The following is a 13,469-nucleotide window of genomic DNA, read 5'->3' as shown; positions in this document are numbered from 1 at the left end:
TACTAAACGTGTGTTGCTCAGACTTTCCTAGACTGGAAGAAAATCTTATGAGATCAACGGTGAGAGACCAGTTAAATGACCCGAGAGTTACATTCTTTATCTGTAAAACCTGGTGATTAAATTGCCCCCAGCAAAAGATAAAACACACGTAAATTGGAATGAATCTGCACTTTCTGGGCTGGATCAATATTTTTAAAGATTTGTTTTCATTTTACTTAAAAGGCAGACTTAGAGAGAGAAGGAGAGACAGAGAGACGTTTTATTGGTTGGTTCACTTTCCAAATGGCTGTATGAGCCGGAGATGGGTCAGTCCTCAGCCAGTAACTAGGAGCTTCTTCTGGGTCTCCATGTGGGTGAAGGAGCCCAAGGCCTTGGTCCATCCTCTGCTGCTTTCCCAGAACAGAAGCAGGGAGCTAGCAAATCAAACGGAAGCCTGCAGATGAAAGGACGGTTACGTTTAAAGGGCGGTCTGAGACTCCGGCTGTCTCTAACGACAAATCCCAAACTGGTGAAGAGGCCTGAGATCACGGTCACGGCTTCTGCTCGCCCCCAGACTGCAGTGCAAACTCTGGAGAAGGAATAGTCTCTGTAGAAACACAGATGTCAAAACGTGCACATTTTGCTTTCATTTCAATCCAGAAATAAATAAGTGAATTAAACAGCAAAGATGTCCATTCTAATTTGAACCTCTCTGTACATAACCTAAAATGTAGTGGGTGCTCAAAATCTGTTCATGACCAAATATGAGTATCCTCCATGCTGTGCTAGCTGTTAAGTACACGCCATAGTTCATTTATTATAAGACACTTTCTCACATTTTAATGTCTCTGGGATGTGGATAAAATTTAAAACGGATGGCATGTCATGGTTTAATTGACAGCATGATTTTTTTTTTCTTAGCACCACTTAAAATAATGGTACAAATGCAGATGGTGTCTCAGACTGGGTGAAGGATTTCATCAAGTGATGAAGTATTTGATGAAGGATATTCAACACAGGTTAAAAATCAAAAAATTGTGTAGAATCTTGAGGAGCTCCTGGATGCTGCAGTGTTTGGAGTTGAGAGCAGGCCTGGGAAGGTAGCAGCTGATTAGCATAGGATGTCATCAGTGCCCTGCGCCACAGGTAGGTCTCTCCTGACTCCCTCCCTAACGTCCTAACTCCGGATCCCCACACTTCAGTCTCTTGAAATGCAGCCAGAAATTGCTGAGACACCACGTCACGTCATAACACCCAGAATGCTAGGTATGTTTTCTGGGTGTTCTATTTATTCAGAGTTTGATTGTACTTTAAAATACTTACGCATTTAAAGGATTTGGAACCTCATAAGAAGTAAGTGAAGTTTTAATGCCTTTCAGCTAACACGTTTTGGTCACTCTGTTATCATTCCTGCATCAGTTCTTCAATAGAGGATTTTTTTTTTTAAGGATTTATTTTATTTTCATTACAAAGTCAGATATACTGAGAGGAGGAGAGATAGAGAGGAAGTGGAGCTGCCGGGATTAGAACCAGCGGCCATATGGGATCAAGGCGAGGACCTTAGCCACTAGGCCATGCTGCCAAGCCCCAATAGAGGATTTTAGCGCAGGAACAAAGTATGCATTTTAAGGAAGAATAAACTCAGCAACTTTCTATTCTAAAGAAAAAATACACAAACACATATAAAACGTTGAGGTCTTGGAAGGGTGTGTCAAGGTGGCTAATTTTGAGCCAAAATGATTAGGATTTGTTCCTCATTTGTTCTTCTAAACTCTGTCACAGTCACGTGCATATAAAAAGATTATGCACAGATTTCGGTTTCTTTCACAGAAAAAGAAGTATCTTTGGTTCTCTTTTTTTCATGAACTTTCTGAAGCATTCTAATGTTGCTCTTACAGTAATTGCTCATGCTACTCTTGCAGTAATTCAAAATCATGGCGATCATTTTTTCTCACAGCTAGACTATATGAGCACTAAAAAGGACAGATGGAATTGTCATGGATGCATTTGCTTGGTTGTTTCTTCCCATCCAGTCGGGCCCCAAAGTCCAGGTGAGAGTCAGCCACAGACGAACCAGCAGCGGCCCCAGGCTGACACACAGGAAATCACTCCACCCTCCATGTTGACAGAGCCGGAGCCTTCAGCCCAGTTCCGGGTTGACAGCACAGACATATGCATGCCATTTGCCTTCTCCAGCCTGGCTAAAGAAGAGAGCAATTTGCTTAAAAGCCTGATTCTGTTGTTCTGGATTTTGCTCAAAAAGCTGGAGCCGAAGTTTCTTTTATTTGGCTGCTACCCGATCTCTTCCAGCAGAAAACCCTCTTAGTACAACTGTACCTTCCCCAGCTGTGACCACATTTGTGCCAAATTAAAAATACTGATTAACGCTATTTGAAAAGAAATGAAGATTTTTTAAAAAAATGTTCCCTTTTGTTTCACTGAAATCACATGCTTAGGATATTGTCCCTTCTTTTCCAGATGCAGGGTAGAAAATTATATTGCAGTTTTTTATATAATTAATGAATTCAATGGTTGATATCTTTCAGGATGTTTGTATCCCGGAGTCATGTTATTAACATTTATTGAAATGTATCTCTGTTGTGTTGCATCTTAGGTGTATATAATCTTATCAACTTCACAGGAAAATCCAATACCCTTGGGGTCTGCATTAGTATTTGAAGAGATAAGCTCACTTTTAGTTCATGCCTAATAATATTATGTTATTGTTAGTGATGGCAGGCTATGCCTTATACATTTTAATATACTCTGTCATCGAATAATAACTCAATTGTGCTACTGATAAACAATAGGACCCACATCATATTGTTGGTGATGTTTTATCAGTCTGTTTTTGCCAACTAAGAATATAGAAAACCATGCCATAACCATTCTAGGATTTTGGGAAATTTCATAGTCCCTCTTCATATGTTGCTCAGAAAGCATTTGTTTCCAATTGTTTCAGATGGAGGATACAAGGGACTCAAAAGCAGGATTTACTTGGTGTCGTGAAATTCAACAGCAGACCCCTCTGAGGTTCTCTGGTAAATAAGGACAATCATTCCTTCCTCACTGGGTGGCCGCACTATTAAATGGAATGATGAAGTTATAAGTAGACACTCCACAAAGCCCTAGGTCGGCATTATTATGATTGCATAGGCAAAAACATGGAGCTCATCAGACCAGCCTTTAAAACGTGGTGCTTTTGAAGGTGTTGGAGCACTCAGGGAAGAGGAAGAGGATGAACACTGTACAGCCAGCATTACAAAGTCTCATTGCCAGACTTGCCTGGCATTGGACACAGTAAGCGAAGTCTCCTTCTGGCAAAGGTGCCCACTGGGGCTGAGGGCATCTTGTTTTGGGTCAGTAATTTGGAAGGATTCATGGAAAGAGGGAAGTGAGCATCCTCTTGGGAACTGAAAGGGGTGGCAAGCTTGGGTTCAAAGGGCTCATGGGTGTTCACAGAATACATCACCACCTTGACTGACCGACAGAGAGCAAATCAGCCTTTCTTGTCTCCACACGCACCTCTACCTGCTGTTCACGCAGCAATGCTACCCCCTTAAGTAAGAGTCAGACAAACCACGAGCTGCCTCCATTGCCCTGGCTGCTGCCTGGAGAACTCTGGCATGTTTGTGGGAAGCAGACATTCTACTTCCATCATCTTGTTATCGGGCAGTAACACAGGGCAAACAGAGTGGATTCTCCTGCGCAGTGTGAGTGACAAAGAAATGAGACAAAGTATGGAGAAACTGATGGGCAGTCATTGAAAAGGCACAAACAAGAGATTTATATGTCTGAAGGGACTGCCTTCAGAGTCAAGATGAAAGAATCAAGCCTCCCAGCCTGACCAGCCGGCTCTAACTAACAGGGATTGGCTCGTCAGCTACAAGTATTTGAAGGGTGTAAATAGCAAGGATGGACAGAAATTATTTAGTGTGGTCCAAAGGGACGGCAGGAGGAGTGATGGAAATGAAAGTCAAAACAAAAATGATTTAGGCAGCTGAGCGAGTCACAGACCCTAATGGAGAGGTCTGTTATAGGCCGCGCAGTCCCATCCCTAGAGAGGGGTGGCAGCCACATCACTTGCGCCATTTACAATTGGAAAAGGCACTAAAAAGTAGATCGGCATACTGGAGAGGGAAAAACCAGCGCCTGTCCTCAGGGGACAGTGGGATGACATAATAGGTCTTTCCATCTCAAATTACTGAGATGCGGATGTGTGCAAGGGCAGCTGAGTTGCTAGAGAAACTTTTCATCATCTGGACTTTATGGTTACTACAAGGTCTTGGTAAAGAGATTCTAATAGGCAATGGGAAGGAGCTTCTGCACTGTAAATAGAAGCTGATGCAGAGTGAATACATTAGTGTGAAGGTAGAATCGAATCCAGTAAGTTCTCCCATTGCGATTCCAGTGTAAATAAACATGCACATGTACCAACTGGGATGCAAGAGAATATCTACGTAAGAAGAGAGAGCCAAGACAAAGTGAACGCAGTCTTGCCACATTTGGATGGGCTATGCATAAATGAAAGTTCAAGTAACTTGTTCTCTAATCTAGAAAAACAAACACCCAAGTACTTAAAGCATATTTCTTTAAAAAAAAAAGATATAACTCACTTTTTAACCATCAAGAAACATGTACTATGTAAGAAGTTTAGGTCTCACATGTTGAGAGTGTTTATGTCACATTTCTGTACACAGCTGCAGTCGTTAATTGACAACTGACACATTCTGAAACCGGGGGTGGCCCAGAAGGGCGTATGTAGGTACAAGGTTGTGCCAACTTGAGCAACAACTGCAACGGAAAAGAACGGGCACAGATTGGTCAGCTGGAAACTGGGACAGAGAAGGGCTAGTGTGCCTGTGATTGCTAGAAGGAACACAGCTGTGACTGTCCCAACCCTTCTCAGCCACAGAGTAACACAGAAGCTGAGGACAGAAATGGTAAAGAGGGTGACACGAGAGAACGACAGTGAAAAAGAAAGCAAAACAATATAGGACGGGGAAGCCACAGATGTAGGCTCTTCGCAGGTGGAGGATATCTCAGTTCCTGATAAAAATAGTGAGTGTGCTGGAGTAGAAGTTAAGCTTGGCCTTCTGGAAGACTCAAGTCTGCTGCAAACAAATTCAGGGTTTGACCTACAGCTGACAGATATAGGTCAACCCTCAGCTTGCTGCTCTCAGCAGCTGTAGCCAATGGAAGACAGAGCATGCTGCTGTAAGCTGCTGCTAATAGATGGAAATCAGCCTAACCCCATTTCCTGCCGCTGCTGTCCTCACTTGTCTGTCCTGGCCGGTTCAGGCACAGGCCGAGCTGCCTGCCTGCTGGAGCAGCTGGAGCCCTGAGGACTGGAATCTGTTGCTGACAGAAATATTCCCACCCTGCCTAGGTGAAAGCTAGACTTCTAAGCCTTTAAAAGGCAGGCATGGTACTGTCTAATTCTCGTTCATTAGCCTAAGTGCTATCCTCAATTCACAGATCCGAAAGAGACTTTAAGGATCCTTCCCTTCCGCAGAACTTCAGATACTTCAGAAAGAGCAAAACCCACGACCAAGGTCTCTCTTCGCAGAGGACACAGCACTAGTTAAGTGACTAGTTAACCTAAGTGACTGGTTAGATGACTCGTCTCAAGTTCCTGGGGAGGTTAGGGCAGAAAGAAAACTGACAATTAATGGAGAAATCAGGAAATAACATCTGAAGAAAAAAATAATTATCACGGAAACACTTTGGGTTAAACATCTACTGGAAAACTACAGTTCAGTAACACATACTGCTTTGTCCTAGGTATTTAGATGAGTCTCAAAACTGAGTTTAGATATTTTCCTATGTTTGCCTCTTTTAAAAAAGGTCCAACTCATTCTCCTCAATGAACAAGACCTTAAATCAAACTCAAACTGATGTTTTGGCCTCAACTCTTAACTCACCGGACAGGCAAGAAACTTAAATATGAAATATTTTGCATTCTTCCTCTTTTTTTCCCCTCTGATTTCCAGATGAATCTGAGCTAACCTAGGACCAAAGAAGCTGAGAATTCCATAACTTAGGGTTTTTCATTTAATTTTTTTAAATGTTTTCATTTAAATTGTTTTCAAAAATGAAAACAAATATGGAAGCAACTAAGGTATCCATCATTCTCAGATGAATGGATAAAGAAAATGTGCTAACATTTTTCTAAAAATCCAAAACTAAATGTAAAGAAATGCCTGTACGTATCAGTATTGAAGTAAATACAGTTTTGTCAAACTTGGCTCTATATTCTTGGCAAATTAAAAGGTTAAGAATGCTATATCGCCATAGTTTTTTTTCCCCCCCTTTTATTTTATTTTTACTTTTATGGTATAATTTCATAGGCTCTGGGATTTTCCCTTCCTCTCTCCATACTCCCTCCCCCTAACTTATTTCCCCAATATTATCACAATAGTATAGTCCTGCATAAGCAGTCATAAGCCCATCATTCTGTTATTTAAGTGTGTCCTGACATTGCTGATCCAGACAATGGCAGACAGTCCAGCATCCCATTGTCAAGATATATCCAACAGTTTCAACGGGAGTCCATTGTATCTTCACATCTGGATATGATAGTCTCTAATACAGTCATTATACATTCCCTTAAATGAGATGCCATGAAACTAAATCAACAATAGAATATGACCATCGTTTTAATGATCTGTGATTACTTCCTAATTCACCATATATGGGTGAAAAAGTTGTTTTCCCACTTGAATATCATTGGTAATCTTTGTTTAAATTTCTGCTAAAGTAAGGTCTTCTTATTTTTAACTTGTTGAGCTCTGTATATTTTGCAGCATGAAGTCCTCATTACAGTGTAAATTAAAGATAAGTGATTAATGATTATATGATTATATATTATATGATTAATGATATAATGATTAAGTATCATTATATTCTTAAGTTAAAATTGTAAACTACATTGAAATTGCTAAAAACCCCCAAAAATTAAAGGAGCAAAATATACATGTTTTCATTATCTTAAGAGAGCAAATGAATCCACAAACCTCTTGTCCCACTACTCTGATTTCTGGAGGATATTCTTGCCTGGAAGCTGCCCATGTTCCAGAATCACAGGTAAGTGGTTAAATAAATACAAGTGGATTTGTGCCAGAAAATTTGGAAAATATTGAAAAGAATATAAAATCACCTATAAATCACACAGTGACAACCATATGAACATTTTTGCTTGTTTCCTACTTATGTCTACATGTATGCTTTCCAAAGTTAGTTAAATTAAGTTTTAGATATTTTTATATATTACCAAATTGCCATCTAGAAAGAGTAAATCGATTTTGAAATTCATTGTCATTGACAGGTGTAATTTCATCAAAGCAAGCTTTTAAAATTCAGAGTTGTAAAATAATGTACTGTTTTTATTTTGTTGCATTTCCTCACCCCTAAAGCTCAGCCTGTCTCTCCTCTGTGATTTTCACCTAGTCTGCTTTGGCTCCTCCGTGACAATATAGCTTCTGGATTTAACCTCAACTCTAGAGTTGAGTCCAGTCTAATGTAATTCAAACCTGGTATATTCAAGTCTGTCCTGCCTGTTAGTGGTTCAGAGACAGAGCTAAGCATTTTTTTTTTCTGGCAGTTTGATCCAGGTTGGTCCCAAGTTGAGTCAGTAAGGCTGAGAGTGCTAGTGTCTGGTTGCTAGCAAAGAGAATCTTCTCTGGTGGATATGAAGAGCAAGCCTGCTGCCGCCCAGCTGCTGCAGGTCGTGCTCTTCCCGTCTTGAAGGCAGCCAACCTGGCTTCCTGGTTCTGTAAGATCATCCAGTTCCTTAGTGTCTAAGGTTGCTGGATGTGGCTCCAGTTCCTCCAGTGAGAAGCTATAATCCTTATCCAATTGAATATTTTGTCTTCGGTTTTATTTTTGCCAATTTCTTTTGGATATTGTCAGTATTTTTACTGCTGATGTGGTAAGAATTCCTTTATATTATGATTACGTCTCCAAGCTTACCACTTCATTAATTTCTATTTCTTGCTCTTTAGTATTGTAATATAGGGTCCGGTGCGGTAGCCTAGGGGCTAAAGTCCTCACCTTGCACGTGCCAAAATGCTCTGGCCATTGCAGTTACTTGGGGAGTGAGTCAGCGGATGGAAGATCTTCCTCTCTGTCTCTTTTCCTCTGTGTATTTCTGACTTTCCAATAAAGAATTTAAATATATGCATATATATTAATATAATCAAATTTACCAATGTTTTTGTTTGTGGTATATTCCATTGTTTTTACTTTTAACAAAAGAGATTGATTTATTTTTATTGGAAAAGCAGATTTTACAGAGAGGAGAGACAGAAAGATCTCCCATTTGCTGGTTTATTTCCCAAATGACCGAACGGCTGAAGCTGAGCTGATCTGAAGTCAGGAACCAGGAGTCTCCTCTGGGTCTCTCACATGGATGCAGGGTCCCAAGATTTGGAACATCTTCCTGTGCTTTCACAGGCAACAAACAGGGAGCTGGATGCAAAGTAGAGCAGCTGGGATATGAACTGGTGCCCATATGGGATCCAGGCACTTGCAGATAGAGGATAAGCCAACTGAGCCATCATGATGGTCCCTGCTTTTACTTTTATTCATGGGGTGGAGGTTGGGGCGGGGAGAGAGAGAGCGAAGAGAAACCACCAGGTACTAGGCACAGAGAATACAGAAGTAAGACAAAGAAGATCATCCCTCATGGAATTTATTTCCTAGTGGAAATGCAGGCAGGACAGACACTAGCTGAAAATCAACACATGGGGTGTGAGCTGCTGGTAGACACATCCTGTAAAGGGAAGGTACACAACACACCAGCCTTAACGGAAAAATTCGAGTTAACCAGGGAGGTCAGGAGAGGCTTCCCTGGAGAAGTGGTGACTGAACCATGAATGAGTAGTCCTGAGAAAAAAAGATTCTAGTCAGTGGAAACGTCAGGTCCTGTTCAGGAACAAGTGAAGCAGAGTCTTGACAGAAGATGAAGTTGGGAGAATTGGGTGCAGGTGGAAGTGGGGAGGCGAAGCAGGACAACACAGCATAGTGACTCCTTCACACCGACAGGAAACCACGGCAGGTGTCATCTTTGAAAATCATTTTGGTTTTACCCCTAACATCCAACCCAATATGAAGTGCTACACGTTCTGTTTTCTAATTCTGTGTGTCCTCTTCAGCAACTTCCCTCCATTCACTAACACTGCTCTCGCCCAGTCTGTGACCTCTGCTGCCTAGACTGATGGAATAATTTCTTCAGTAATGTACTTATACTTCCTCCTGCCCCTCTGCAATTCATTCCTACATTACGATAAAATAGACTTGAAACTGATGCCATTTGATGACATGGAAAACAGTGAAAGGCCTGAATATTCAACATAAGAGCTATGTGAAATAATATTTTTTTCTGAGCTGAAGATTTTTGCTAAAAAAGTAGATTTTCAAGGTTCTTGCTACAGAAAAACTAGGTAACTAGGTCAAGGTTATTTTGTTTTACTCTACTAAGTTTTCACTATCTATGTTTATAAAAAACATAAGTACACCTTAAACATAAACATTTTTAATTCAAGGGAATAAATTTATATTGTTAAAAAAGAAAGGACGATGGCACTCAGAGAGTACCATTTTGTTGTCAGTTTGACTTTTCAGATAGATGGATATGGAATGGGAAACCAGTGAGTTCAGTTTTGTGCCTGATGAGTTTGAAATTCCCTTGGGATGTCCAAAGGAGGAAGCCAAGTGGGAGGTGAATGCTAGGTAGGCATTTTCTGCTTGCCAATCAGCAATTGCTCACCACCCTTCTCTATTCTGCTGTGTCCAGAGAAACTGACTGTATGGTAACATTCTGTGTATCCTGAACTCTGGATACTACTAAGTGGTGATAAAAGAATAAAGAAACAGTATAAAGGCTCAATATTTCCTGTTTTTTTCTCTCTCTCTCTCTCCTTCCCTTTATACCTTATTGCTCCTCTTGGTCTAAGCCATAATACTTCTGAGATACTGTACCACCATCCTTTCCTGTTTTCCCTAAATCTTTTTGTCCATTATCTCTGTAACAAAAATCTCCCGCACAACCCATTTTGAGGAAGCCACCTGTCTTTTACATGGATCCTGACTAAATCTTTTTTTTTTTTTTTGCTAAGTGTAGTACCTGACTAATACTGATGTTAAAAATGGTTTGAATTAGAGCTTCAGTTTGTGAGTCACCTGAATGGAGAGGGTAATCGGAGCCATGGGTATGAACGAGAATTCCTTGGTAGAGAAAGAATGTGGCCTAAATAACTCAAATACAGAATGATCTCAAGAAAAGGATAATACAGGATAATTTTCCACTGGCAAAATAAGGCCCAAAGTGATGGGAGAAAAATCGGAGGTGCCTGTCATGAAAGCCAAGGAACATGAAGAGAAGAAGCATTGATAGTCAAGACTTCCCAGCTGGCACTGCGGCATGACTGAATTCAGTGGCTTACACCGGTTTGGAACAGTTATTTTCTGTGTCCGCTTCTCATTTATATTGCTTTTACTTTTTTAGTTCTTTAACTTGTTGAGAATTTACTTTGGAATAGCCTGGAGGTGGAAAATAGTCTTTCCCTAGCCATTATGCCAATAGTATTTATTACTAGGTTATTCATGTTTCTATTGTAAATCTATTACAATGACTTCATCATGTACTGTTTTTAAAGGTACAAAGAGATGCTTGCATACTTTCTACTAAATGTTTAACTGTTTCCTAGTTGTATCATATTGGTCAATGTTTCTCATATCATCATATTTAAAAAAATGTTCTTTTTTAATTTGAAAGAGTTACAGAGAGAAAACAGAGACAGAAAGATAATCCATCTGCTGGGTGACTCCCCAGTGACCACAATGGCCAAAGCTTGGGGAATCACAGCCAGGAGCCGGGGGCTTCCTCCGGACTTCCCATGTGGGTGCAGCACCCCAAGGATTTGGGCCATCTCCTGCTGTTTTCCCAGGCGATAAGCAGGGAGTTGGATTACAAGTGGAGCAGAGGAGACACAAACTGCTGTAAGTGGAAGCACTGGCCTCATCATCAAAAATTTAAAATGCTTCAGGGCAGGTCGAAACTCTTATTTCTTAATTTTCACATTTCTAGTATCACAGTTCAACTGAATCTTCCAGATGAACTTTAGAACAGTTTCATCAATTAAAAAAAAATAATAACCCACTGGGATTTTGTTTGAGAATGTTTTGGTCCTGTAAATTCAATTGGCAAGAATTTATCTTTATTATATTTAGTCTTCCTAGCCAGAAACTTGATATATACTTATCTTCAAGTTTTATTTTGTAACTCCAAAAAAAATTAAGTCATTTTCTTCAAAAAATAAACATTTTATAAAGGTCATTTCCAAATGTTTTCTATTTTTCTTTCTGATTTTTCTTATGTGCTCTTTGCTATTATTCCTCTGACTTATTTTTTTGCAATAAGAATAATCAATCATGAGTAATTCTAACATTCAATATTGAGATCCCAGGAGTCTTCAAACTTTTGTTGTATCTGCCACTTGTTATATTCTTAAACATTGTATTCCTTATACCAATGAGATACTATATTGTCCTGTAACTTGCTTTTAAACTAGGATATGAAGAATATCTTTTCACCATAGCACATGTATCTTAACCCACCATCTTTCCTTGCTGCATATGGAATAGATGTACTTTAATTTATCTAAACAGCCTCTTTCGGGACCTTTGCTGTTTTTGGCGTGAAATGATAAACCTTTTTTACCTCTTCAACTCCAAAGAGCATTGAAATTTTACTTTTATTAACTATTACCTGCCTACAAAGCAATATTTACTAGATAAATGTTCAAAATAATAAAATAATAATACATTTTATCACTAATGGAATCATCATTATGTTTAAAAAAAAAAAATAGAACATCTAAGCCTCTATGTATCCCTCCAAAAACCATTCTTCTTTCCTCATCATTCCCTTTATATTGTTTTTACTTTACCACATGCATATAAATGCCTGAACATTCATATTATGCAATTTTTCACATTTTGAGCTTTATGTATTTGGAATTTTATTGTATGGATCTTTTTATTTAGTATGTCCCTTAGACTCATCCATATTTTTACAAATACCTAAGTTAGGCTCAGCTCTGACTGTTGCAGGCATTTGGAAAGTGAACCAGTGGCTGAAAGATCAGCTTCTTTCTCCCCCACTCTCTGCCTTCCAAATAAAGAAAAACAAACAAATAAACATTGAAAAGCCCATAAACTAATTCACTGGACCCAAATCTCCTTTAGTTCTTACTATAATTCACACTTTATATTTTCTGCCAAACTGATGGGACTGAAATAATATGCCTCTGTGGTTATACTCTGCATTTCCCTGAATACAAATAAAACTGGGCATATTTTCATATGTTTATTCATATTTGTGTTCACTTTTCAGGAAGTGCCTATTCAGATATTTTTGCCATTCAAATTAAATTAGCTTTTTTTTTTTTTAATTATGGTCTACGTTATGGTTTGGACAGGATTTGGCTTTCAAACTCAAGCAGATGTTTAAACCCCAAAGTCTTCTGTTAATCGTTAATGGCTTCATGCTAATGGTTTATGTAATAAGGGTGGGAGCTTGATCCAATTATGGTGTCTGAAGGTGGGGCTTTGGGGAAGTGAGTGGACTGGATTCAGTTGCTAGAGTGGGGTCCCGTGATGGAATCCTTATGGCTTTGTAAAGAGAGACACATGGACACAGAGGAAGAGCCTGCTCCTTGTGTTTCCTGGCCTCTTACTGGCTCCCTATGTCACTGTTCCTTCTACATGCACTCTGCCACTAGCAGTCTCCACATTCACTGTATTCCTGAACCAATGAGTGCATCTGATCTTGGACTGTGAACCTCCAAAACTGTGAGCTGAAAGAAATCTTTCCCATGTAGCTTGTCTCAATTAAAGTTGAGTATCACAGACTTATCGAATGCATGTTGTCTGACTACTGATTTTTATTTTTTATTTATTTATTTTTTTGGTCATATAGTAGCACAACAAAAGCCCTCTCCTGGTGTGTGGCTCATCATTTCACTCTTGTTAGGCTAAGGTAGTTCTTAATGAATGGAAGTTGCTCATTTTAATGTAGTTGATTTTTAATAATACCATCAGAGTCTGTATCTTTTGTTGAAATTTTTAAATTTATTTTTTGATTGAGAAATAAAGATAGACACACAGAGACCCCTTGTATTTGCTTATTCATTCCCCAAATGCCCACAACAGCCAGGGCTGGACCAGGGCAAACCCAGGAGCTTTCAACCTGCAGAGTGCTCACCTGCTGCATTCCAGGGTATTCATCAGCAGAAAGCAAGACAGGAAGTGAAGTTGTTCAACAACTGGGAAGTGGTGACTCAACCACTATACCATCTTCCCACCTCCTAGTGTTGATGCTTTTCTGGCTAATTTCAGAAACTCTTCCAACCTTCTAACTAAAGAGAATATTATCTTGCATTACCGTCTTGAAAGTTTTAAAGCTGTATGTAATCACAAAATGATTT

The 13,469-nt window shown here is 39.6% G+C and overlaps 1 protein-coding gene across 2 annotated transcripts in view; it reads right to left on the bottom strand.

Moving 5' to 3' along the window:
- Positions 1–13,469, bottom strand: part of GLCCI1 (glucocorticoid induced 1) — a 162,415-nt gene that overhangs the window by 95,918 nt on the left and 53,028 nt on the right. Inside the window, exon 1 of one of the 2 annotated variants that reach the window (XM_058678311.1) lies at positions 6,956–6,980. The exons of the other annotated variant lie outside the window; for it this stretch is intronic. Within the exon in view, the coding sequence (XP_058534294.1) occupies positions 6,956–6,965 (10 nt within the window). The 5' untranslated portion in view covers positions 6,966–6,980. Of the gene's footprint in view, positions 1–6,955; positions 6,981–13,469 lie in introns of those variants that run through there. 2 annotated transcript variants of the gene reach the window in all.

The sequence above is a fragment of the Ochotona princeps genome, chromosome 20 (genome assembly GCF_030435755.1).
Source record: "Ochotona princeps isolate mOchPri1 chromosome 20, mOchPri1.hap1, whole genome shotgun sequence".
Classification (NCBI taxonomy): domain Eukaryota; kingdom Metazoa; phylum Chordata; class Mammalia; order Lagomorpha; family Ochotonidae; genus Ochotona; species Ochotona princeps.
This window is presented reverse-complemented; position numbering and strand designations above follow the sequence as displayed.